Source organism: Serinus canaria, chromosome 1A, assembly GCF_022539315.1.
Source record: "Serinus canaria isolate serCan28SL12 chromosome 1A, serCan2020, whole genome shotgun sequence".
Classification (NCBI taxonomy): domain Eukaryota; kingdom Metazoa; phylum Chordata; class Aves; order Passeriformes; family Fringillidae; genus Serinus; species Serinus canaria.
In genome coordinates, this window is record NC_066314.1 from 70,524,659 (window position 1) to 70,550,758 (window position 26,100).

Sequence of the window (26,100 nt, forward strand, 5' to 3'; positions counted from 1 at the left end):
TGTGGCAGGAAAAAAACTCAGGGTGGGAATGAAGTCTTCAAAATTTTCCTTTCCTTTCCTTGTGGCAAAAGACTTGACTGACTCTTCCATGCAATTCTGCCCTCCCCCTTAATGGATCTTTTCCCTCTGTTGTTTTTGTTGGGGGTTTCTTTCATGCTGGCAGGGACATTGCCCTGTGGATTTTGGGCAGCAGGGCAGAGCAGGAAGGACCAGGGACTGGATGAGAAGTCTTTGTGACTCTCCTGTCCATCCTCCTGCCTGTCTTCTCTCACACACTCCCCATTTTCTTTTTTTATTTTTTTTCTCAAGTCCATTCCCCCTGGAATTCTTCTGTTTCCTGGAATTAAGCAATTAATAAGATCAGAGTTTTGGGTTGGTTTTTTTTTTTTTTTTTTCTCTCCACAAAGCTTTGTCACGTGCCTCATCAAACCTACAGCAACTTGCAGAGAAAAACACCCCCTGGGAGCTGTGTAGGCGCTCTTGATGGTCCCCATCAGGGCACCCAGCCCCTCTGCTTGGCTGGTGTGCCCAGTGTCCTGGAACTGACAGGAGGGGACAGAGGAAGAAAAACCTGGGGAGGTGGGGAGGAGGATGGGGGGCAGACAAACAGCAAATGCTCAGGCAAAAGCAGAGACACAACGAGCTCCCCCACCCGGGTTCTCTTCCTTCCTCTGGCTCCAGAATGAGGTGTGCCTCCTCAGACAGGGGCAGTTCTGACAGGAGGCTCTCCCCTCCAGTTTCTCCCCTTCCTGTGCACGCCAGGGTGGGTTTGCATGAGCAGTAGAGGAAGCTTACCTGGGAAAACTGGTGGGCACCATCCCTGGGGATTCCTGCTGCCAGGTAAGATTTGGCTTTTCTTCTTCTCTTTGCTGCTTGTCTTTTTCTAGGGGATGTCTGTTGGCTGGGCTCATGGGTGGACTGTCTGTGTGTCCAGCCAGCACAGCTCCCCTGGCTGCCACAGGCAAAGGCTAAGGAGGCTCACTGCAGAGTGGAGGAGCTCCCAGAGGGGGAAGGATGCTCTGTCCCTGCACCCTGCACGAGTGAAGGGGCCCTTCTGGAGGTGCCTCAGCCTGCTGGGGGCATGCTCAGGGACAGGGCTGTCCCTGGAGCTGACCCCCTGGCACAGGTGCCCATGGGATGTGAGTGCCACTGCCCCCAGGCTGTGTCACAGGTGAGCCCCTGGGCTGCTGCTGGTGGGATGGAGAGCAGGGCCACCAGAGAGGGCTCCCACAGCCCAGCAGGGGTGGCAGGAGGGGTCTGAGCCCCAGCTGTGGGCCCAGAAGAGTCAGGGACAAGGTGTAAGGGTGGCCAGCAGCTGTCCTTCAGGCAGAGTGTCACCCTCCAGGCAGTGTCACTCAGCTGTTACAGCTGTGGTGAAGCACAGCTGGAGTGCTGCACTGTGTTCCCCTGATTTTTTAAGGTTTTCTAAGACTTTCTAAGCCTTCTGATGTTTACATTCTTGTGACGAACTTTCTCACACACTTTCTGTAAATAACTCATTGTTTTGCATTCTTTTATGGAAGAAGAGAAATTTGACAGACTGTTGGTTTGTCCAGTGTCATTGGAGAGGTGGCACTGTCACCCTCCAACCCACTGTCACTTTTGGAAATCTATAAATGTTGTAGTCAGAAAATAATCTTCCCTTTTTCCACCTCGAGAAGAGCAGTGTGTGTGCACTGGTGTTGTTGGGTGTCCCACAGTGACAGCAGAGCATGGCCATGAACTCCTCAGCAGGGACAGGCACAGAGGGACAGGCAGTGGGGCACTCCTGTGCTTAGGGGGTGCTGTGATTCCCAGAGCTTAGTGACAGTGACAGCAGGGACAGCTGTCTGTGGGCAGGAGTCAGGGGAAGGCCAGCAAGGCTGATGTGTGGTGGGAGTGTGCTCGAGAGACAGCCCAGCAGAGAGCAGGGGGCTCCAGGAGGCCTCATTTGGAAGGAGGCCTCATTAGGAAGGAGGCCTCATTAGGAAGGAGGCCTCATTAGGAGGCCTCATTAGGTCTTTCTCAGGAGGTTCCTGCTGTGTGAGGAAGAAAGCTGCCTGACAGAGCTGGTGGCAGAGCCATGGGGGCAGGTGTCCCCCTGGACTTGTTTGGGACCTGAGGACTGGCGAGTGATGTGGCATTTGCAGGCTGTGCAGGGCAGGGTGATCGTGAAATCAAAGAGGTTTAATCCTTGGAGAAGCAAGGAGGCTCAGCAAACTGCAACTTTGGACTTGTGGAGGGAAGCCTTTGGCCTGTTCAGGTTGACAGAGTTCCTTGGGAGGCAGTTCTGAGGGACAAAGGGGTCAAGGAAGGCTGGACATTCCTAAAGAAGGAATCTTAAAGCTGCAGGAGCAGGCCAGGGGGTCATGGCTGTGTCAGCAGGAGTGTGGCCAGCAGCACCAAGCACGGCTGAAGGCACACCTGAGATCCTTGCTCAGCTCTGGACCCCTCCTGCAGGGACATGGAGGGGCTGGGGGGTGTCCTGAGAGGGGCAGTGGGGCTGGGGCACAAATCCCGTGAGGAGCAGCTGAGGGAGCTGGGGGAGTTTCCAAGGAGGAAAAGAGGTTCAGGGGTGACCTGGAGGGTCTCTACAACTCCCTGGCTGGAGCTGCAGTGAGGGGTCAGCCTCTTCTCCTGAGTTACTCCAGAGAACAGGTTCAAGTTGCTCCAGGGAGGTTCAGATTGCATCCCAGGAAAGTCTTTTCCTGGAAGGGCTGTCAAGGCCTGGAAAGGCTGCCCAGGGAAGTGCTTGGAGGTATTTTTAAAAGATGGGTGGATGTGTCACTCAGGGACAGAGTTTCGTGGTGGACCCCAGTGCTGGCTCTACAGATGGACTCAGTGATCTCAGGAGTCTTTTCCAACCTAAACAATTCTGTGGTTACATTTTTCTGGCATTCCTGCCATGTTTGGAAAGGAAGTGCTTAGACATTCTCTGTCCTCATTTTCTATGGCACCAGAGAAATATGGTATGGTAACAACCTGAGGCCATCCTCGGGTAGAACCAGAGGTGTCCCCCACCTCCCACTGGAATTGACAGTCCTTTAGGAATGCTGTAACACCAACAGTGCCAAAAGAATTTGAGTGGCAAATCTATGCTGACAGTGAGTCAGTCCTGTGTGTTCTGGTTGCTCCAAAGAGGAAGGATCCAAACTAGCAGTGCAGCAGGCTGTGGTTCAGCTGGGCACATTTCTCTGTGCTCTGACTTGTGTTAAAAGTTTCCATCAGAGGCATTGTCAGGGCAACCAGAGTGATGCTCTGAGATACATGGCTGCAGGTGGCTCTGAAAACTACCCAGCTCCTTAAAGCTGTGCCTCAAGAGCAGCTGGGGATATATTAAACCTGCAGATATCTATAGATACACCTGGGGATATATTAAACCTGTAGATACCTATATATCTATACCTGGGATATATTAACACCTGTAGATATATCTATATCATCTATATCTATATCTATCTATCTATACACCTGGAAATATATACCTGTACATTCTATTCTATATCTATATCTATCTATCTATATCTATATATCTATATATATCTATATATATCTAATCTATATCTATATCTATATCTATATATATCTATATCTATATATATATCTATATCTATATATATATATACACCTGGGGATAAATTGAACCTGTATATATATATATACACTATATATACACTATATATACACATATATAAATATAATATATATATATATACACATATATGTATATATATATATATATGTGGGGATATATACCTGTAGATATCTCTATCTATCTGTCTGTCTGTCTGTCTATCTATCTACCTGGGGTTATATTAAAACCTGCATGGATATCAGGCCTTCCTTGTACTCCTCAATTTGACAGTCAGACAATAAATGCTCCCAATTTTTGTGCTGTAATACCGTGAGCATCAGTGTTGTTTCAGCTCTGCTCTCCATCTGAGATTTGTTTCAGCTCAGTGGAACACGAGCTTGCATTCTGCTCTCAAGCATCAGTTTATCATATTCTGCCACCCCCACACCAATTTTTTTTGTGTTCTGGCCAATCCTGCATGTGTGGTGCAGGGGAGGAGACCCTCTACACCTCTGCCCATCTTCTCTAGCTGGATGCTTTGCTCAGAGATAAGGACAACTCATTGAGCTGTGGTGCATGTGTTCTGCTTTTCCAGGTTTGGGTTTTTTTCCATTCCAAAGTATGCAGAGTGTTTCAAACCCTGCAGTAGAGGCTCTTTGATGTGCTTAAATGGCAGCACACCTCATGGGATTGTCACAAAAGGATTTATGCTGGGAGGTGCATGCTGGTTTTCCCCATTGTACAGGTTCAAAAGTGTGACTCTTCCCAAGACATCAAGGAAAACAGAAGCAGAACAGGAACAGGTGCAATGAGTTTTCACCAAGCACGAAAATTTCTTTTTTTTACTGCAAAAAAACCTCTACACTCCTCAGTGTTGGTAAGGAAATACATTAGAGTTCCTGCCAGGACATTGAAATGCAAACAATTCTCTTATATGTAGTCACAGCTCTTAGTTTAAATGATGGAGAGATCTTGGTGAAAATTGTGGTGTCACAAAGTCCTTTTGTCTTGTTGATATAAGAACAGAGCCTATGAGCAAATCTTAGCATCTAAAGATATACTTTTGTTATTTTCACTTGTATTTCTGCTAAAACAGGTTTGGGAAGCCATGAAAACACAAGTATCCAGAGGTATAGACATAAAACCATACATATTTTAATTTATGTGAGGTGTTTCTTCAGGCAAACATGAGAGAACAGGAACTTTTCCTATTCATATTTTCAGGCAGCTGTTCTGTAAAACATTGGACTGCCTAAAAGTGAACACAGAAGCTGATTTCATAAATATTTTCAGATCTGATTTAGAGATTGAAATTAAGAACAAAGTCCTGCAGTATGTAACTCGAGATTTAAGAATTGCTGATAGCTTTTGTTTCCAAAGTGCAGTGTTTGGGTTTTCTTTACTTCTTTGTATTTACCTGCAAAGAAGCAAATTCACATTTCCCCTGAAACAATTGACCACTGAGCCCTAAGACTCCATGTAAAATGGTAAAGGGAACTAAACCTCTTTATTCTTGTGTAACTCATTAGCAGACATCAGACGATTAGAGCTAATGTTTCCATCTAAAACAATTCAAGTGCCTCATTAAGGGGGATAGATTTCCTTTGATCTAATTACTTCATGTCCCAGATATATGGGAAATTCAGAGATCAGTGCTGAGAAATCTCTGCAGAGCTGGTCACATCCAGAAACGTGAATTTACATGTAGCCTTCAGAAAATGTCATTTAAAATGTGAATGAGCCTTGTTCAGTCTGCTGGCAATGCTTGGCCAAGTGTTTCATGAAATCACATTGATGGTAGCCAGAGAATGAAGATGATGGCTGTTTGCTGAGTAGGATTTAATCTCCATTATCATAGGCAAGTGGATTGCAAATTTCCATAATTAAACATCCAGTGTACTGGTCAGATTCTGTTGTAAAGTTTGGTAATTGCTGCTGTTGGGAAAACAGTCCAGCGGGGTGCTGCTGTCACATGATGAGCTTTTGAGGCTGAGCTAATGGGATGCCCTTTTAAAGTGTTCTCCATGTTTTCTGCTTTAGAGGCAGGGGATACCATCATGGAGATTTCATCCAAGGAAAATACTCACTTTTTCTCAAACAACACAATCTCGCCCGTGGACCGATCGTCATTCAAATCCGGATCATCAGCATCCAAGGAAAAGCAGTCGTGTTGTGGAGGTATAAAGGTAGAGTAAGAGCTTTTGAATATTCCAGTAGGGACTAGAAAATTGCTCTCTTTTTTTCTTCTTTTTAAAATGAATGATCCCGTTATAAGTTCTGATTATGTCGTGCTGAGTCAGGATGAAATTATTAGATACATTTCTAAGTCACAAGAAAATCTTCTTCAGATCTGTATTTGCCTAATTTTTTGCAGTCATCAAATATAATTCATTGGTTGAGGCTTGTGTGTTGTGAGATCTTCAAGCTCCATCCTGAAAGGTCCCCCTGTCTTCCTTATTGCTCTGCCTGAAGCTGAGAGCAGGGCAGACAGCAGAGGCAGCTGTCAGTGCAGATTGCTCTTTTAAGATGATAGTAGCTTTTTTAGGATAGTTGTTTTTTTAAGGTAGCAGCCATGGCAGTGTGCTGGGCTCTCCAAACTCATGTTGTGTTATGGTCTGTGTGTTTTGAGTGCTGTATTATTAAAGTGTGATTGCAATGCTCCTTGTTCAAGAGAACTCTGCGTGAGGTGACTGAAATGAAACTGCAGAAGTGTTGCTTTTTTTTTTTATCGTTTTATCTCCACCTCTCTCACCCCCCCAGAAGTTTTCCCTGGAGCAGGGAGGTCCCTGCCCAGAGCCTCAAGATGTGGCTGTGCCTGCCTGGTGGGAGCTGCAGCAGGCAGCAAAGGCTCTGCTGCTGCCTCTGCCTCTTCTCCTGACACCCTCTTGGGTGAGGGCTCAAAATCACCACAAAGATCATTTGAGTTACATGAAAAATGAGGTTTTGGCCTTGCCTCATTCTTTTCATGGAGCACAGTCTTCATTTCTGTTTTTTTTTTCCCACTTACTCAAGCACACATCTACTGTCAGGTATTAATCCAGCTCCCAGTACAGCCAGTGAAATGAGCAATAGTTGCCCTGAAGTCTGTAAATTTGGAATGGTTTTGTTTTGAAATGGAAAATGAGTTGTTGTTAAATAAATTTTGTGCCATAATATAATTCTGTCATTACTTCTCCATTTGCTACAATGATAACCCAATCTCCTCAATGAGTAAAACTTCAGTCACAGATTAGCCAGTCAGGAATCAGTTTATTAGCTCCAGGAATAGAAAAGCAGTAATATTTCAGCTTCTTTCTCATTGAAGTTGTGTCTTCTAGGAACCCAAAGTGATATAATTGATGTGTTCCTGTAGGAACTTAGAAAACCTCTCTCTTTTTTGGTGAACTAACCCTTTTTGAGTTCTGATTAGGTCTTGCTGAGCCAGAATCAAATTGATAAAGATATTTTTAAATCATTAAGAAGTCTACTTCAGGTTTTGCCTAATGTGTTAAGAACACAATATACAGCAGGTTATTTTTACCAATTATCAGCCTTCCTGGTTCTTAAAATTGCCTTCATTACTCAGAAAGATGTGGTGCAATATCTGCTTACAAGCACTGACAAACCAGAGAAGAATGTGAAATCATGTGTACCTTTCTGTCCCAGCCCTAGCTCAGGAGTGTCTTTCCACCCCTGCACACCTGGGACAGTTGCAAACCCAGTAAAAAATGTGTGCCAAAGACATTCAGAAGCATTTCAAGTTGTGGTTTACCTCTACAATTTTCCTGAAAAAAAACCTGTGTGCTGTCACATTGCTATTTAAAATCCAAGGGCATAAACACACAGTAAATGTAAAATATGATAATATTTGTGCTGGAGAGTCCTTTGAGAGATGCTGCTGTAGGAAAATAGACCCAGAGAGGGTTTGTAAATGTTTATTCACCCACAATTGTTCCTGAAGGAGGGATAACCAGCCCTGGACAAAGTGACACAGAGATATCTTTGAACCTTAACACAAGAATTTGCATTCAGCAGTGATGTTATTGCCACTGTGCCTTGTCAAAGGAGATGTGAGGAGATTTGCACTGGAGGTGAGCACATTGCTCAGGGCACCTGGTTGTTGGGGGATGGATTGCCAGAGAGGGTTAGGGAGCTGCACAAGGTTCTAGACTCCTATTCAAATACAACCTTTCTGTGTCTCTTGACTTCTGGGACTGGGTTTTACAGAAAGCACCCAGATTTGTATTTATTTTGAGCAAACACCAGCTGTATCTAAAGCAGAAAGCAAAGCTGTGGTTTGCAGGAGCAATTGCACTGTGTGGGAGGATCTGTGGAGCACACAAACTCAGCTGGGCTGCCTCCAGTGAGGGCAGGTTTGGTAACAGAGCTGCAGGAGCAGGGCTCACTCTGAGGACCCTGCACTCCCACCACAGCACTTCAGACCAGCCCTCCTCTTCCAGGGTGATTCTGTGGGCAAGGGGCTCAGTCTGTACCTTTGGAGTGCCTACCAGAGCACTGTGAAAAGAGATCAATTTCCAGAGTTTCATTTCCACTCCTGATCCAGCAGGACATGCTAAATCAGATGCAGTGACAGCTGAGAGAAAACTGTCCCTGCAAAACCAAGGGAGGGGAGAAGGTGCAAAATGCAGGGTGCCCTCTGAGGAAAACACAAGTATTAGAGACTGCAGGGGAAGGATGAGCCTGGAAGAGAGTTGCCTGGCAGGTTCATCTCACAGAACATGGAACATATTTTAAAATGTCCAAAAACTCACCTCTCCACCAAGCCACACTTGGCATTTACCCAGATGGTCACTGTGTAAGAGAAAACCACAGGTTTCTGCCTTTCAACAGAGCAGTAGCTTTGGGATCTACCTGACATTAGCAATGGTTGAGGGTCAATTCAGTTTTTATCAATATTGCTCATAAGAGATGAACAAATCAGCAATTTAGCATTTAATAAGAAGTAGGAGAAATACTGGTTTTGGCAGCAGAAGAGGTAGGAATGCAGAACTTGTTTAAAAATACTTCATATTTCTTCTGTACTGCCTGATTTTAATCACTGCCTTTTTTTTTTACAGATATTTCTTGGTGCATTGTCTTTTGTTTATTTTGCTAAAGCACTGTCAGGAAGTTACCTAAAAAGTACTATCACACAAATAGAAAGAAGATTTGACATCCCTTCCTCTTTGGTTGGTGTTATTGATGGAAGTTTTGAAATTGGTATGTGCTGTAGAAAGACATTTTTGTTTTCAGGAAAAAAAAAAGAGAGAGGCAGTTTGTTCTGAAGAATGGTTTCATGAATCTCCCTGAAACAAAACTGAGCAAGATTCACCTGGTAAAATAAAGTGGGGCTATCAGTGTGATTATGTTCAGTAGGATAGGGTTGCTAATACAAGCAATTAAGCATAGACATAAAAAAAAATGGAATTTGATAAGCTAAGCACGTGGCTAATTCATACTAATAAACATATTGAGTGTTGAATGGGAATTTTCCTGCACAGATTGCTGCAGGCAGAAATCCACCTCCCCCACAGGTGTTTGTCCTTTGTGATCTGTCAAGCAGCAGGAGGACAAACCTCTAACAGTAATCTACATTTCTTGGCCAGTCCCTCTCCTTCCCTCTCACCCTGAGGTTTCCAGCATTGTCTCTCAATTTCAGATCACTGAATTTATCTCATGGGTGTTCTCTGGTACTCCCAGGGATGAACTCTTAGCCTAAGGGTGTAAAACTCAGCTTGATTCCTCCTTTCTCTGCCTTTCTGGTTATTTGTTCTCTTCACCTGGCACAGGCTTTCTCCTCTTTTCCAGCTGTTTATCCAAAGGTTTGTGCTTTTCCTGGCACAGGAGGCACTGGGCTCCTGCAGAATGCCTGGAAAGGAGGAGAAAGGCCATTCCAACCAGCCCTGTCTCCCTGAAATCAGTGCCTGTACCACCCTGGGAGCTGTGATTTTAGGGGATCTCTTATCAGCAAGCAGTAAAACTCAGTTTTCCTTTTGTACTCTCAAAGGAAACCTCCTAATCATAATTCTAGTGAGCTACTTTGGAGCAAAGCTTCACAGGCCAAGAATAATTGGAGCAGGCTGCTTAATTATGTCAGCTGGAACATTCCTAATTGCAATGCCCCAGTTCTTCATGGGAAGGTAAGTGCAAAGTGATCCCTGTTTTCAGCTGGGCTGTGCACACTGAGGGGCACTCACTAAAATATTTAGCATTCTTTATGATGATAGAAATAGGCATATGGGGATGTGGTTACTTAATTGAAATTTTTTATTTAAAGATTTATGACAGTACAGCAAATCATTTAACATGTATGCTCTTTTCAGTTGTAATCAGCTTTTTTTTAAATTAGTGGCCAATTTTGAGTGGCCACATTTTGGTGTGGTTTAGGAATTGTTGAAATGACAGAACAGAAATGATGACAGAACTCAGCACAAGCCAGAGGATACAGCAGTGTCTGATAATCTCAGCCCAAACTCACATATCATAGCAGAGCAAAGAGCCTGTTAAATGAAATGAATCACTGATGCAAAAAGAATCAGTGGGACAATTTTCATGTGTAGCTGCAGGACAAACAGAGCTCTGGTTTTCACCTGTATAGTGCCACTGGCAATGCATCCAGGTGGATTCCTATGGATGCAGATGAAATTTGCATTTAAGTGAACTTATGGATAAATACAAGTTTGTTTTCCAGATACAGGTATGAAAGATTCCCCTCCACCATCAATTCAACTGTCAGCCTCTCTCCATGTCTGCAGGATAAAAGCCAAACTCCACTCTCAGCCCTGGAGAAATCTCAAGCAAAAATAAATGCAGGTGAGAATTGTCTCTGTTAAACCCTGGGGCTGGTGGTGCTTGCTGTCATTGATGTTTCCCAAATCTTTCTGTCAGGAGATCCCAGTTTTCATTAGAAGGAAATTAAAGAGTTTTCTAAAAAGGGATGTGATGGCAAATGTATAAAACCAGCAAAATTGTACTATCTTTGAGGCAGCTCCTGCTAAAAATTTCTCTACCTTCAGCTATTTCACAGCTTTCCTACTGTTTCTCCCAGAACAGAAGTGTTTCAGGAGCCCTGAGCTCTCAGTGTCACACTGCTACTACAAACACATGCTTGTTGTCTTTGCTGTGCCCCCAGGGTGTGAGAAGGAAGCAGGCTCCTCCATGTGGATCTATGTTTTCCTGGGAAACCTCCTGCGTGGAATTGGTGAAACCCCCATCCAGCCCCTGGGAATTGCATACATTGATGATTATGCTGTTGAAGAGAATGCTGCCTTGTATATTGGTAAAATAAATAGAATTTCCTTTTGCTCGTGGATTTCTCCCCAGAGGAGAGAACTGACTCGTTCTGAATAACGGAATGAATGTTATTGAATTAACTTGCCCTGATTGTTTTGTTTGCATAATTTCCAATATTAAAGTTTATTTAACAGTCATGTACACACAAGGGACCAAGTTCTCATTTAATTATAACAGCACAGTTCCATTATCTTAATTTGGTGAAAGAATTTGACCTTGGGTTCCTGCTGTTACCCTAATCTTCCTAATTCTTCTGAATGTGGACTGCTGAGCCTCTGTGCACATTCAGTTCTCTGGAAAGTGATAAAAACAGGCTCTCTTTTAAGCACTTAAAATAGAATTTCAGTGGGCACTCAAAACATTCCCTCCAGTTTCATGAAGGATTATAAACAATAGCACTGAAGCTTTAGGAGGTTGGGATCAATATTTTCCTGTGTTCATTGTCTGATGGCTGCACAGTCACCTGAAATATCAATCACCAAAAAGTCCTATCTCATCAGCATCTGCTCTTGACAAGTTTCCAGCCAGGCAAAAGGCAAAAAATTCAATTCTCTCTGTAAAAGATTCACTCTTCCCAGATTTCCAGGTGAATGTTTCAAATTCAAAGTATTCAGAAAGTTTGGCTGGGGGTGTATTGACACATATTGACAGTGGAGACCAAAGCAAAGGGATTTCTCAGCCTGTTCAGGGCCTACCTCAACTGAAAGTGATCAGTTAACTTTAAAAAAATGACATTTGCTCCCCAGTTCCTGTGATCCTGCCAGCTGAAGCATTTCTGGCAATTGTGGGTTGGTGCTGCTGTTGAGTTCAGGCCATTCAGTTTGCTGACATTTTTTCCTTCAGGCTGAATGAACCCTTTAATTGGATGACAATAAAAAATGTCATCATAGTGGGGGAAATTTTATTGATGACTTTTTTTCTTCTTGGAAACATTTCAATTTGTGTAACTGTGTCTTTCAGTATTTCAGTGTTTCAATGCAATATTTCAGTGTGTGTCTCTTGCTGCCCATCCCATGCCAAAATCTGCTGTCAGGTGCAGAATAACCTGTGCCCTCATTAGCTCAGGAGTGTGACAGTGCCCTGTGTTCCCTTCCAGGCTGTGTGCAGACAGTGGCAATCATAGGGCCAATATTTGGCTTTCTCCTGGGATCCCTGTGTGCCAAACTTTACGTTGACATTGGTTTTGTGGATCTGGGTAAGTCAGAACACTCAGGCTTTAAAAAAAGCCAGTCAGGCTCCAAAATGCCTGTTATTGGCCAAGAATCTCTGCATGAAGGGCCAGCAGGGGTAGAGGGGGCACTCTGTGAAATGGAAAGGAGGACAGCAGTGTAGGGGTCCATGCAGAACAGGCTGGCAAGGAGGGTGGGGTAGAGGAAGAAGGAGGTCTGACTCTTCCTCAGCCCCAGCAGATCTGCAGCAGGTGCCTCCAGGAGATGCTCTGCTAAGGAGGCTCTGGGGAGATCATGGGAGCCAGGAAGAAACTGGACTGTGCCTTTTTAATATCCTGACTTTGCCTAGAAAAGTGGTTTGGCAGGGGGTACCAAATCTCCTGATTGCTCTTCTTCTGAGAAAACAATAATTAAAAAAAAAAAAAAATAGGAGGAAAACAGGTTTTTCCTGGGGTTTTTGTGCAGAACAGCCTGGCTGGGAGCAGGTGAGTGGCCACCTGGACTGCCCCAAGTGCTGGTGCTGCAGCATCTCAGGGATGTACAAGTGGCACAGCAGTGCCAGGGCCAGCAGTCAGTGAGTCCTCAGCTTGTCCCCACAGCTGCTCCTGTGAAACACCCACGGTGACACAGAGCACAGCTGGACCTGGCTGGAAAAACCACCCTGCAAACCCACCTTCCTTAGGTATCCTTATATATATATCCTCCAGGTGTATTTATTTGATATAAGGGTCTCCTTGAGCCAGGTCTCACGAGCTCTTGGAGATTTCTGTCACACCTGAGATAGCTCAGCCACCTCAGATGGCGTAAAATCAGCAGGATGGCTTCTGTGGCAGTGTTGGAAACAGAAAAGTTTTAATAAAAGGCAAAATAACAAAGCTGTTTACAGAGAAAAACCAAGCCAGGGGCAAGAGGCTCTTGCTCCTGGTAAAACACCTCACAAAAGCCATTAGTTCCTTTGTTCTCTTCTTTTCTTTTTCTTTTCTTTGTCTTTGTCTTTGTCTTTGTCTTGTCTTTGTCTTTTCTTTTTCTTTTTCTTTTTCTTTTCTTTTTCTTTTTCTTTTTCTTTTTCTTTTTCTTTTCTTTTCTTTTTCTTTTTCTTTTTCTTTTCTTTTTCTTTTTCTTCTTTTTCCTCAGGCAGGACTTTTTGGGTTCTGTCCAATTAGCTACCCTTAAGTTTGAGGTGACCCCCAGGTCCTATGAGGTGTCTTTTTACCTAATTGAGGAGAGAAACTTCTGGGCCTTTTTCCTTGTTTTAGGAGAGGAAGGATAGCTTTGTCACTCCATCTACAGGGGGCACATTCCTCCATTTATTTGTTTCTCCTTTTCCCCTCCTGCAGACAGCGTCAGCATCAGCCCCAAGGACGTGCAGTGGGTGGGGGCCTGGTGGCTGGGCTACCTGATAGCTGGGGTGATCAGCATCCTGGCTGGCATCCCCTTCTGGTTCCTGCCCAGGCACCTCCCCAGGCCCCAGGGCAGGAAGGACTCCAGCACCTCCTCTGAGCACTCCAAGTTCATCATCGAGGAGAGCAAGGACCAAGGCACATCCTCCTGGAAGAGAGCGAGGCTTGCAGAGATGGCAAAAGGCAAAGCACTGGAGTTTTCTTCTTGATTGATCAGTTTTTCTCTCAAAGGCTTTTAGACTTAAAAATTTTATATTTTCTGAGTCCCTGTCGTAACGGTCTCAGAATTCAGTTTTTTCACTCTCCATTTCCACAGTGCACACAAAAAGGTCCCATCAATGTTCCCTGCATTTGCTGCTGCATGAGAAATGGCTGAGATTTGTAAAATTACAGCAGTGGCCCAGCACATAGCATGAAGCTCTGCAAAAAAGTTTTATTCACATGCAGTGACTGTTGCAGAAGTGTTGCTCAAAAAAACCCCAACCCTTGGGTTTTGCTAATTATTTTTTTCCTGCATTAGGAGAACCTGTACAATATCTGATCAGAATATAGATGGGCACAGAGCAGCTGCAGTTTTAGAGGAGGCTCTCTGGATTTAGACAGGAGCAGGTTTGCACAACTGCATTTCCTTGGCCATGCTTTGCCAAAAGCATTTTCCCTCAGAACTTGAATCTGCACCTCAATATTTCTGTGCTTACTGTCAGCTGTGCTGAGCACTCTTGGCCCCAAATTAAGCTAAACAGTGCTGTGGCTGTTGAGGACACAGAGAAACCAAATCGTTCCTGGGTTATGGTGGAAAGAAGGCATTTAAAACAAGATATCTCTTCTGGGGAACTGATGCTTAGTGTTTTCCTCCACTGTTCCTCCCTCCAGGAATGGGGGAGCTGTCAGGAGCATCAGGGAACTTCACAGATTCCCTCTGAAATGTTTTGCAGTTTTGGGTTTTTGGAAGGGGCACAGATGTTACAAAGCATTATTCCAGCAGTTATTCTCTCTCTGGCCTGCTTGTTATTTCTGCTGTTTTGTCTTGCAGACTTCTTGCCATCCCTGAAGAGCCTCTTTGGGAACCCAGTTTACATTCTGTATTTGTGTGCAAGCATTATCCAGTTCAATTCTTTAATTGGCATGGTGACATACAAGCCCAAGTACATTGAGCAACAGTATGGGCAGACATCTTCAAAAACTAACTTTGTTATAGGTAATGCTATAGCTGCTTCTTGATATCTTTGAAATGCACATTTTAGGAGTGGCATATACATAGAGGAAAATTGTAATTTTTTTAGGGTATGCTCATTTCTTCTTCTTCCTTGTCTGACTTTAAGTAATAGCTCATGGAAGGTAAGTTATTTCATTTCTGCTTCTGCACTAATTAACTCTGAATTTATCTATGCAAGAGTTACTGTCAAAGTTTACATGATTTGATATCCTAATTCCCATTTCACTGGGAATTTGAAAAGTTCTTTCCCTTTCCCTTTCCCTCTACATCATATGTACATACATAATATATGTACAACACAAGAAGATAACTGAGAAATCATTTTAAAACAGTTCACATAAATTAATCATCAGACAGATCTGCTGCCTTGGTGCTTTCCCATTTATTCCAACAACACAAAGATCAGTTCAGTGAGTGCTGTGGGTGACTCTCTGCAGAGGTTGGTGTTAAATAAAAGTCAAGCCATGTCCCAGGCTGCCCCTTAGAGCACAAAGAGAGAGAATCTGCTTCAGCCTTTGGGTACAGAAATCAGCATTTCTGTCCAGACTCCAAGAGGTTGGACTGGACTGCCCAGCTGCTGGACCTGCATGTGGGGCTCAGCTCCAGAGCTCCAGGGCTTGAATAGCATTAGCAGCAAAGAGGTTTACACCTCCCCAGCCCAGAGGGAGCTGCCTTGGTCCAGAGCAGCATTAGTTGCACAGCAACAGAGGTCCATAGGTGCAGAAAAGCTGACATGATCCATTGTGCTATGTTAATTCCGTTCAAGATAGAAGCTGGAATTTCCTGGCACCAAACTCCTCAAAGCAAGGAGAAATCTTCAAGTGTAGTTGATGGCCAAAGAAAGTCCAGAAAACAATCCCTACATTCAGTGGAGCACTTCTCATTGTATTTAAAGATTTTCTGGAGCTAAGCTTTCAGGTATGTGCAGAGTGAGTGAGGATTAAGAACAATTTGATTTCTCTGGGCACAGGGACTGTATCCAGCAGGGAGTGTGTGATGGCTGGGTTAGGGCAGGATCCTGATCCTGCTGAGTGCCTGTCCCTGCAATAAGGTGATTTTTCTTCCTCCTTTTCCTTTCTCTCCAAATCCACCCTTCCTAAGAGCCTGACTCAGACTCACAGTGCTTATTTCTCTTTCACAACCTCTTTTACTCTTTCTCCTTTTTTTTTTTTAAAGAAACAGTTTCTCTCAAAATCTCTGATAGATATCAAAATTGTCAGAGCAATTTGAAACACTAAAAAGAATTTTAAAAGACAGGTCTTGCTCTGGCTTTTGTAACATTAGAAAGAACTAAATTTGTCCTCTAGGAATCAGCAGATGACTCCACTGACAAACTAATTGTGGAAAAAAACACCGAGTTTAAGAAATTGGAAGAGCATTATCTAAATTTTATCCATAATCTCTCTGTCAAAGAACCAGCAATGACACATGTCCTTGGGAGGAAGTTTTCAAAGCTGTCCCAGCACCTTTGCAACACTCCAAGGATCACTCTGAGTCTGGACAAAATAAAATGCCCTGACAGAAGATCTGTTATGTTTTGCTCTGATTGCTGCAGCTGTTTTTGTGGCTGACAAGGTTAGCCTGTCGACCTGGGGTCTTCATTAATACAGAATTTTCTGCTTGATTTCAGGTCTTATTAACATTCCTGCTGTGGCCTTTGGCATATTCTCTGGAGGACTGATCATGAAGAGATTTGGAGTCGGTGTTGTGGGGGCTGCAAAGCTTTCCTTGGCATCCTCTTTCCTTGGTTACCTTTTGCTGCTCTCCTTGTTTGCCATGGGCTGTGGGAACTCGGAGGTGGCCGGGCTGACTGTGCCCTACCACGGGTAAGCTGGCAGGGCAGAAAGGGCTTCTGCAAACCCAGCTCCTTCCTCAGCTGGTTTCACAAAGTGCAAAGTGCTTTTTCTTGTTGAAAAGAGAGTGGCTGACCTGAATGTGCTTCCCAGAAATTTGATTTAAATTGGTGGAAACCATTCCATTCCAGTGGGTGCTGTGTCATGACCCTCTCATGATTGTGGCATAAAGCTGTGGGGTTTTTGTCACAAGGACAGATTATTTTTCTGATTACTTTTTAATTGTTATTGCCATCCTTTGAGCCCAGTGATTCCTGGAAATGTGAGTAGCTCTGCAGGGGGGAAGAGATTCAATTAATTGTTTCTTGCCTTTGTGTGCCACTAAAAATGAATGGCATTTAATAGCCTTTGAACTCAAAACTTAAGGATTCATGGATCAAGCATGAGGTACACCTGAGGGTAACATTTTACCCATGCTATTGCTCTGTAAAACTGACTTTTTGGGAGCAGTTTCCTGCACTGACTCACAGCAGCTGCTCCACTGGTGCCTGATGACTGAATTTGACAGTGAGCTGTTGTGTAAGGTAACACAGAAACTCACTTGGGATGAATCCCATTCTGATCAGCTCCTTGCTGACTTCTACAGAGACCATTTCCCATGAGTAACTCACTCCCTTCTGTGCCACTTGCCTGGCTGTGTTAAAGCTGCATAACCAAAACCTTAGAAAATCAGTGAAAATGCACAAATATAAATTGGCAGCTGTCCCCTGTAATAAAGTACATTCTATCTTAGAGTACATGGTGAGATAGTGTGAAAACCTTTGGATGACAGAGAAATGAGGATTTACACTGCTGTGTGGGTGTGAAGAGACCACATTTAATGGGCTGAGGAGGGAAGGAGTGGCCAGGTGCTCCTGGCAGAGAGCATCACCCCGCAGGTGATCGTGGTTCCCTCCACATCTGCTGGGCAGCACCTCTGCAGCTCCTCTTTTATTCCACAGAGCTAAACCCGTGAGTGACCACGAGCAAGCCCTGTTCTCAGAGTGCAACTCAGGCTGCTCCTGTTCCAGGAACGACTGGGACCCCATCTGTGGGGAGGATGGGGTCACCTACGTGTCCCCCTGCCTCGCCGGCTGCCGCGTGTCCAACGGCACCGGGAAAAACACCGTAAGGCAGCGCTGCATTTCTGTGAGAGATGGGATGGGAATGTCTGATAGAGGGTGTGAGACAGCCCTGCATTTCTGTGAGAGATGGGATGGGAATGTCTGATAGAGGCTGTGAGACAGCCCTGCATTTCTGTGAGAGATGGGATGGGAATGTCTGATAGAGGGTGTGAGACAGCCCTGCATTTCTGTGAGAGATGGGATGGGAATGTCTGATACAGGGTGTGAGACAGCCCTGCATTTCTGTGAGAGATGGGATGGGAATGTCTGATAGAGGGTGTGAGACAGCCCTGCATTTCTGTGTGAGATGGGACCTTTATTTCTGATACAGGGCACTGAGAAAAACACCATAAAATCCTTTATTTCCATATGAGGTGGGATCACTTTCTGATACAACCAGCTCTGTCAAAGTGGATTTAAACTGAGAACAGCACATCCTCTTCAGCCCTGAACTCAGGGTTTTTTAACAATCTGGCACCCACATTTACATTTTTTTTCACTTTGCTGTTGCTAGCAGAAATCACCAGCAGAAATTGTTGGAGGGGTTTTTTTTGGGTTTTTTTTTTTTTTTTTGAGCTTTTGACTACCAAAGCTGTTGGGAAAAAACCCTAATAACTAGATTCATCAACAGTAGATACTTTATAATTTTCTTCTTCATGGTATAAGCCATGAAGAAGAAAATTATAAAGTATCTACTGCCTTTCCTTTCGTAAAACATTTCCCACTTTAGACTTAAACTTTCAGCCACCCAGACTGTGCAATTCCTAGACATCCACTTGCCCACCATTTAGTTTTTCTTACACTTTTGCCTGCTCTCTTCCAGGTATTTTTCAACTGCAGCTGTGTGGGAACCTCTGAATCTTCACAAAGCTCCTCAGCTGTGGTGGGACCGTGTCAAAAAGGAAAGGAGTGTCCCACAATGTTTCTGTATTTCCTAGTGGTATCAGTTATCACTTCATACACTTTGTCAGTAGGTGGCACACCTGGATACATACTGCTCCTAAGGTAAGGAATAATTCCTGCTGAAATTGCCAAATCTTTTCAAAGTGTTTTGACAGGTGGCTGGCACTCCCTCCCCTCCTGCTATTCCTAGGATTGGGAAATGTTTTGCAGCTGTGCAAGGTGGCATATTCCATATATTTGTTAGATTTCCAAATAGATTTCATATATTTGTTCTCTCCCAGATTTTTCTCCTTGTTTTAACGATCATTTTAGCATGAGGGTTTTTTTTTCCTATTGTGATAATCACAAATTTATTGAATGCTTGTCCCAATGCATATTTAGCTGCTGGAACTATTTATCCATCAATGTAAGCTTTGAAGCTAATTTTAGCAAGTGCAAAAAGCAATTAATGCTACAAGTGTTTAATATGGATTTTTGTCAGCTACTTGCAATGTTTGGATTCCAAGTCCTGCTCTGCTCTGTTTTGGAAACCTTTCTTTCTCAGTTCCTTTTTCCAAATTATTTCCAGATGGGCACATTCTACTGCTCAAACAAAACAAGAGTAAATCCAGTCTAACTAATCTTTAGTATTAGAGCTGTGTTTCCTTGCTCCCAAATTCTCCTTGGCTTTGGATTCAGTTTTCTGGAGCAGCCCCTGTCTCATTGCTGGTATCTTTACAGCACATGGACAGTGCCAGTGTCAGAATTGGCTGAACACAGGCTGTATGGAAAAACCTACATAAAAAATGGGACTTCAGCCAGGGTTCTATCACAGTCCTTGAACCAGAATAAATACTCACACAGAGACTTTCAGAAATGGCTGAGGTGAGGATCCTTCTCCACTGCCCTGCACGAGCCAGTGAGGTGTGCCAAGCTGCACAGCTCTCCTCACACACCTTGCAGCTGTGCTGCAAACCTCCAGCATCTCTCTCTGCCCAGGGGCTCTCTCCAATCACACTCTAATCCATTTTAGACCATTTTTTACTGGAGCTCCTGCACAGCTGAGCTGTGCCTGTGCCAGGATGAGGGTGATTGATTGTGGTGGTGTTTGGGGGGTCCCAGGATGAGGGAAGGGATGAGAATCTTAACTCCATGTTTCAGAAGGCTGATTTATTATTTTATGATTTATATTATATTAAAAGAAAATGATATATTAGAGCTATACTAAAGGAAGAGAAAGAAGGCTAGCAAAGAAAAGAAAGGAATGATAAAATCTTGTGACTGCTCAGAGTCCCAACACAGCTGGACCTGTGGTTGGTCATCAAGTAGAAACAACTCACATAGACCAATCACAGATGCACCTGTTGCATCCCACAGCAGCACATAATTATTGTTTTTCTTTTCCTCTGAGGCTTCTCAGCTTCTCAGGACAAAAAATCACAGCAAAGGATTTTTCAGAAAATCTGTCTGTGACAATTCATGAGTGGAGAGCTTGCAGCAAAGCCTTCAGGGTCTGTGCCAGATTGCTCTCTGTGGCTGGATAAATATGGGCATAGAGCTGTGCAGGGCTGCAGTTCCCTTCCCCTTTCCCTCTAGATCAAATCTTCCTTCTATGCATAAGGCACCTGGTGGAAAATGTGCAGCTCTGGTACCACACAGGGCTCAGAACTGTGGTAGCCACGCTCAGCCTCCTGCTTTCTTCTTGTCCCCACTGCATAAAACATTGAGTGTCTGGAGATGTTCATAACAGAACGCATGCAGCTCAAATCTCAGGAGCTGCCTGCCTTTCTCAGCCCTAAGACTTCTCTTGGGGGTCTCACTGTTAATCAATTCAGTCAGAAAAGCTTAGGAAGGTTTTCAGTTACAATGCTAAACCACTTTGTTTTTTGAAATCAGAAAAACAGTTTTCTTGGTTGTGCCCCAATGCTTTTATTGCTGTTGAAAATCATTTTACTTTGAGAGACATTTAACTGAAACTGAGAAGTTATGTGTTTTCCTGCTGGATTGAAGGCATCCACCTTTGATGTGCAGCTAAATAAAACATGTTTCAGTAAGTTCAACCCTTTTTTATTTTTTTTTCTGCACTGCAAATGACCTTTAGGCACAACCTCACGTTAAGCTCATGCTTACTTTTGTCTTTTTCAAAATCCATCACTGACTGACTTTCTCAAAAATTCTGGCTGAACTGAAAGTGTACTTCTGTTACCAGAATGAAAATAAATTTTCCTTGACACAAGTAGTCCCAAGGTCAAGTTGCAGGCTTCATTATCTATTTTTTCCAATGATCACTTTTAGAAGTTATTCAGCATTCAGTCATCTCTGTTAAGCTGATGTTTCAGATGAGCAGCCATCACTGCACCTGCCAGGGAGGACAAATACAGCTCAATCCCTCAAAGCCTGGAAGACTCAGTGACATTTACTGGGATGGTTTGCACACTGAAGTCATGGAAATGTGCCTACAGCTGGTGGCCAAGTCATTTGCTGAAATGTCATTTTGGTGGAATTAGTGTGATTCCAGGAGCCAGGGAACTTGGGAAAGCCCTGAGGTTTGGAGACAGAAGCCCTGCAGTTCAGATAGCTGTTGTTCAGGCACCAGCTATTAATAGCAGGGGTTAGGCAGTGAAAAGGAAGTCTCAGATCTCCCTGAGAGGTCTGGCTATCACTCAGCCTCACAAAGAGCTCCCGTTTCCTTGCAAAGACAATACAAAGAATAAAACAATTTTTTTTTTCATCTGAAAGAGAATATTTCTTTGCAGGATATAAATCCTGTGAAACACATATCAAATATCCAGGTATTGGTTTTATTTTCTACTTTTTGTTCTCTGTGCCCTCAGATTTGTTTAGAGGGACTCCAGGCTGAGGAGTGCTTGTGTAGCAGGTGTCTAGCAGGGGAGCAAGACACTGCTCTTCCAGCTTAAAATCATTTTACAGCCATGCCCTCATACATGGCAGGGCTTGTATAAGCCACAGTCAATAGATTGTGTGATGATAACCCACAGCCAGGGCATTAGAGAATAAAGTGTTGGAAACTACCCCTGGTGAGGAACAATAGAATTACTTCTGAAATGTCTTTATTATTTTTTTAAACATTAATTTTTTCAGGGGCAGAGACTGTATCTCCAGAGTGCTATGTTCATCCACAGTGAGAAATTAAATTTCAGCCCAGTTCTTTTTTATTATTATTTAAATATTTATTTAAATATATTTATTATTGAATAGAATGACTGTGGCAGAGGTTTTATTAATCACCATATTGATAAATGTGTTCCCCCACATACCAAAAATATCCTTGTTTGACCACGTGACTGGCACTGCCCACTTGCCAAAATCAAACCTGTGCCCAGATTTGTGCTGGATGAGGCACCAATAATGACCAGACTGTAATGGTCAGTCTGGTGGGTGCTGGAGGGGCAGCAGGTCTGAGCAGCTGCTGGGCCAGAGGTGATTCCTACAAATCTGAGAGGCTCCATGCACACCCTGCTGACAGCAGGCTGGGAGAGGCAGCTCTCCCCTGCCCAGCTCCTCTCCCTCCCTCCAGGAGCCAGGATGAGCATCCAAGGCTGGAGCAGGGCTCATCTGGAGCCAGGAGAGCTGGATGTGAGTGTGGGACTCACCCTCTGTCAGAGCATGGCCTGGAGGATTCACCCCTAGAGGAGCTGTGATCCTGATCTGGATAGGGGGCAGTGACCTGGATACCTTGGACCAGCCTGGGACTGCATCCTGAATTTCAGGGAGTGTTGACAGAACAAAACCATCCAATGCAGGCATGATTTCACTGGCACTTTTCTTGTCCTGTGTTAGTAGCACCTAGTGCTGATATAATCTGAAAGTCCTCAACCATCTTAAAGTGTGATTTTGAATGTAGGTGTTCAGAATTCCTCGATGCTATTCTGGTTTTATCACCGTTTTTACATTTCTGCAGTTTGCTCACATCCATGACATTGAGGAGGAAAAGGTCACATTTCTTTCCTTCCTCTTGTTTTCTATTTGTGTTCTAATTATATACACCTGGTGCTTGATTTCAAGTTAACACAATATTATTATTATTATTATTATTATTATTATTATTATTATTATTATTATTATTATTATTATTATTATTATTATTATTATTATTATTATTATTATTATTATTATTTTCAGGTGCATTAAACCCCACTTGAAATCATTTGCACTTGGCATCTACACCCTGGCAATAAGAGTACTTGGTAAGTCCATTTGTACTCCTGAGTAGGTTTTAATTCACTCCTCACCAATCATTTTTCTTGGAATTGATTTTGATTGTTGGAAAGAACAGTGTCTATCTGCAAGTAGATATGGTATGATTTAAAAAAAAAATGTTGGAAAAAGGAAATTGTACTTTACAAATCACAGATTTATCATTAAATTATTTAAAGATAATTATTGTAATATAATTAGTATTATAATAAAATATATTATATAATAAATTCTATATACTATTGTATATTTTATAATAAATAAATATATTATATAGAATATACGTATTTGTTATATAATATACTATTGTATATTTTAAAATAAATAAATATATTCTATATATTTATTTATTACATAATAAATTATATATATGTAATAATAATAATTAAAATACACAAGGCCAATATTTATAGAGATGTGATCCTGTAGACTATGATGCTAACATCAAAATTACATCTTGTCCGCTTACCCAGCAAAAAGCAAAATAGAACAGCTGTGGCTGAGAATTTGTGGTTGCTTTTCAGGCAGATACTCAGTAGTTTCTAAGGGAATTAGACTGCAGGTGTAGCAGTGAGTGACTACAGGTGTGCCTGGGAGCAGGGTTCACTGCAGCCTTGTGGCAGAGCCTCCTGAAATTAAGGGTAACATGAGCTGCCAATGAACTGGAAATTCCAAAATCCACTAGGTCTTCATGAAAAATAGTTCAGCAAGAAGCAAATCCCCTATTTACATGAGATGGGTGAGATGGACTGGATGAGATTGCATCAAAGCAAGCTGGTGGCTTCTTTCTTGCACCATTGCAGGTCAGGATTTTCTGTCCAGGCTTACAATCTCCTCCTGCACCCCAGGTGACACAGAGTGCAGGATGTCCCCATCAGCACATGAAAAGGGCTTTTCCTGTCCATCAGCCCCAAGAACTGCAGCAGGTTTGCCACAGTGGGATCTCAAGATACTTAGAGGACTCCTGCAGCCCCACTTCCAGCTCCAAACCCCACTGCCTCTGTCCCTTCTCACCCCCACCCAGCACACAGGACACCCTACACCCAGGCTGAGCAGCCTTGGCTGAAAAAGGAGAATTATCTCCTATTTTTTTTTTCCCCAGAGATGTCCCGCAGGGTGAGGAAACCAAACCATTGCCAGCACTCCTTCCAGGGACTTCCAGAGGCTTTTTTGATGTTTTGTCATGTTTTCCTGGCTTCCCACAGGGAGGAAAGGGTGGTGTGTGCCTGGGCAGCCCAAGGCACGTCTTCCCCAGCCAGTGTGCAAGTGTCATTGCTGCTGGGATGTGTCATTGAATGTTCTGCATGAGCCTGCCTCTAGATCCAGAGGGATCACCCTGCACAGCCAATTTCTCACCTCTCTTTGTTTGTTCAACTCACCCAGCGGGGATTCCAGCCCCAGTGTATTTTGGAGTAGCCATCGACACCACTTGCCTGAAATGGGGCAGCAAAAGATGTGGGGGAAGAGGAGCATGCAGACTCTACGACTCCGGGGCACTCAGGTAACAGCTCTTCTCCTTTCCTTCTTTACCTTTTGTCCTTAAAGTACATCTACACCTGGTTCTGGTGGCAGAATTTGTGTTAAAAAATTTGAGTGAAAGGTCTGAAACTGAGTTAAAAACTCTGACTAACAATATTAACTATAATGCTCACATTTCACTCTTTTGATTCAATCTCTTTCTTGGGGGAAGGGTGGATCATCTTGTTTCAGTATCAGCTGTAAATAATTGTCACTTAATAATTCACATAAAAAAAAAAGAGTTGTGTTGAAACCTCAATTTTATGCTAAAGCTTCCCTCAGCTTTCAGTATCTCTGCTGTCATAGTGTGTGTATGTCTGTGTGTAAATAAGTTATTAAACCTCATTTTCCTCCATGCTGGAGCTGGATCTAAAAATGGAAGGCAAAGGTGCCACAAAACAAGCTTGGCTTATCTAGAGGCTTAAGTGCAGAGCTGTCCTTATCAATTTATTGCTAGAGCACAGTAATTGTCTGAACTGCATTTGTGAAAGGCTTCTCCAGAAATGAAGAATGGAATAACAGTGGTAAGAGGAGAATGGGAGAACAGGTTGTCCCTTCTCCCACCACAAGGAATATAACCATGTGAGAAGGGCACATCTTGCTCTGAAAACTTGAAGGAAAGATCAAAATCTCAGCTGGGACTCTTTTTGCTAATAAAACATTCTGATGTTATTGTTGCTGCTGTTGTTGCTGTCATTATGCCTGCAAAGCAAAATTGCCATCAAATGGTCTGGTCATCACTGGAACTGTTTATATATTAAAAAATAGAGTAACTGCCCTAAAATCTTAGTGCTGTTCTTACTGCAGCACATTGGGTTGGAGGTCAGTCAGTGCCTGAGATGCTTTGTTGGGCACAGAGCCCTGTGTGCCTGACCTGGGCGAGCTCAAACTCCCCTCCCCAGGGTCACCCCTTGACTGAGGTGTCCTTAGCCAGCCTTACCTGATGGAAAGATCAATGTGTCCTTGATGCCTCCTGGTCGTGTGTTGGCTCTGATCAATCATTTCTCTCTCAGGTATGTGTACCTGGGACTGACTTTGGTCTTGGGCACGGTGTCCATTTTCTTCAGTGTTGCTGTCCTTTGGGTTCTCCGAGAAAGGTCACCTCCACAAGATGAGACCCTCTCAGCCAACGGGGACAGAGCCACCTGTGGGACAAAGAGCAGAAAAGATCATTTTGTCAATAGTGACCAGTTAATTCAGTCAACTTACTGGCCAGAAAAGGAGACCAGGCTTTAGGAAAACTGAGATCTCCACGTGTTTTTGCCCAGTGAGTGGTGTTCCAGGCAAAAATCCATCATCAGTGAAGCAGTATCTTAGTAGCCGCCCTGAAAATGTTCACCCTCTTGCAATTTTCACTGTGAACCCCAAAAGCAAAGCCCACCAATTTTTTTCTGGCACGTGAACAGCTCTGAAAACACTGCTCACCCTTTTTTTCTGCCGAGTGAGGGGATTTCCTACAGCAGGGGAGGAGCATTGTGCCCTCACCCAGACCCCCTTTCTGCGGCTGCCCCTCACATCCCTCCCTCCTCAGGAAGCTGCCAGAGCTGCTGCTGCCCCTCGGTGTCCCCCTGGGTGTGAGGGGCAGTGGGAAGGCTGCCCTGCAGCTCCCTCTGCCATGGCACCAGCCAAGGGGAGCACAAAACCTGACCTGGCCACCTGGAAGGTGCAGGGATCTCCGGCACGGAGCCCGTCCTGGCACGGGGCAGGAGGAAGGTGTGCTGGGAGGAAAAATCAGCCACAGGCTCTGGGAACCTCATGGGTTCCATCCCTACACCTGGGATGTCGAGTGCTGTGGTTTGGAATCCCTTTTCCAGTAGCTTTTACAACCATCTGCAATAGAAGTTGTCGTTAACCATCAGCAGTCCTTACAAAGAGGCCCCAAGAGTGCCATCCAAAGGAAACTGGGATGAAAATAG

The 26,100-nt window shown here is 43.8% G+C and overlaps 1 protein-coding gene across 2 annotated transcripts; it reads left to right on the forward strand.

Moving 5' to 3' along the window:
- The first annotated feature begins 5,595 nt into the window (after positions 1–5,595).
- SLCO1C1 (solute carrier organic anion transporter family member 1C1) lies at positions 5,596–25,420 on the forward strand. 2 transcript variants are annotated; one of them, XM_009095171.4, is made up of 14 exons: positions 5,596–5,739; positions 8,611–8,752; positions 9,540–9,672; positions 10,224–10,345; positions 10,665–10,811; positions 11,922–12,020; positions 13,332–13,577; positions 14,428–14,592; positions 16,241–16,436; positions 17,405–17,570; positions 18,390–18,571; positions 22,592–22,656; positions 24,050–24,167; positions 25,198–25,420. In XM_009095171.4, exons 1-14 carry the CDS (start codon positions 5,611–5,613, stop codon positions 25,418–25,420), a joined length of 2,133 nt encoding a protein of 710 aa, XP_009093419.2. In that variant the 5' UTR covers positions 5,596–5,610. The 2 variants fall into 2 exon arrangements, with proteins under 2 accessions (XP_009093419.2, XP_018775394.2); XM_018919849.3 differs by lacking the exon at positions 10,665–10,811 and having other exon boundaries at positions 5,611–5,739.
- Positions 25,421–26,100: the final 680 nt, after the last annotated feature.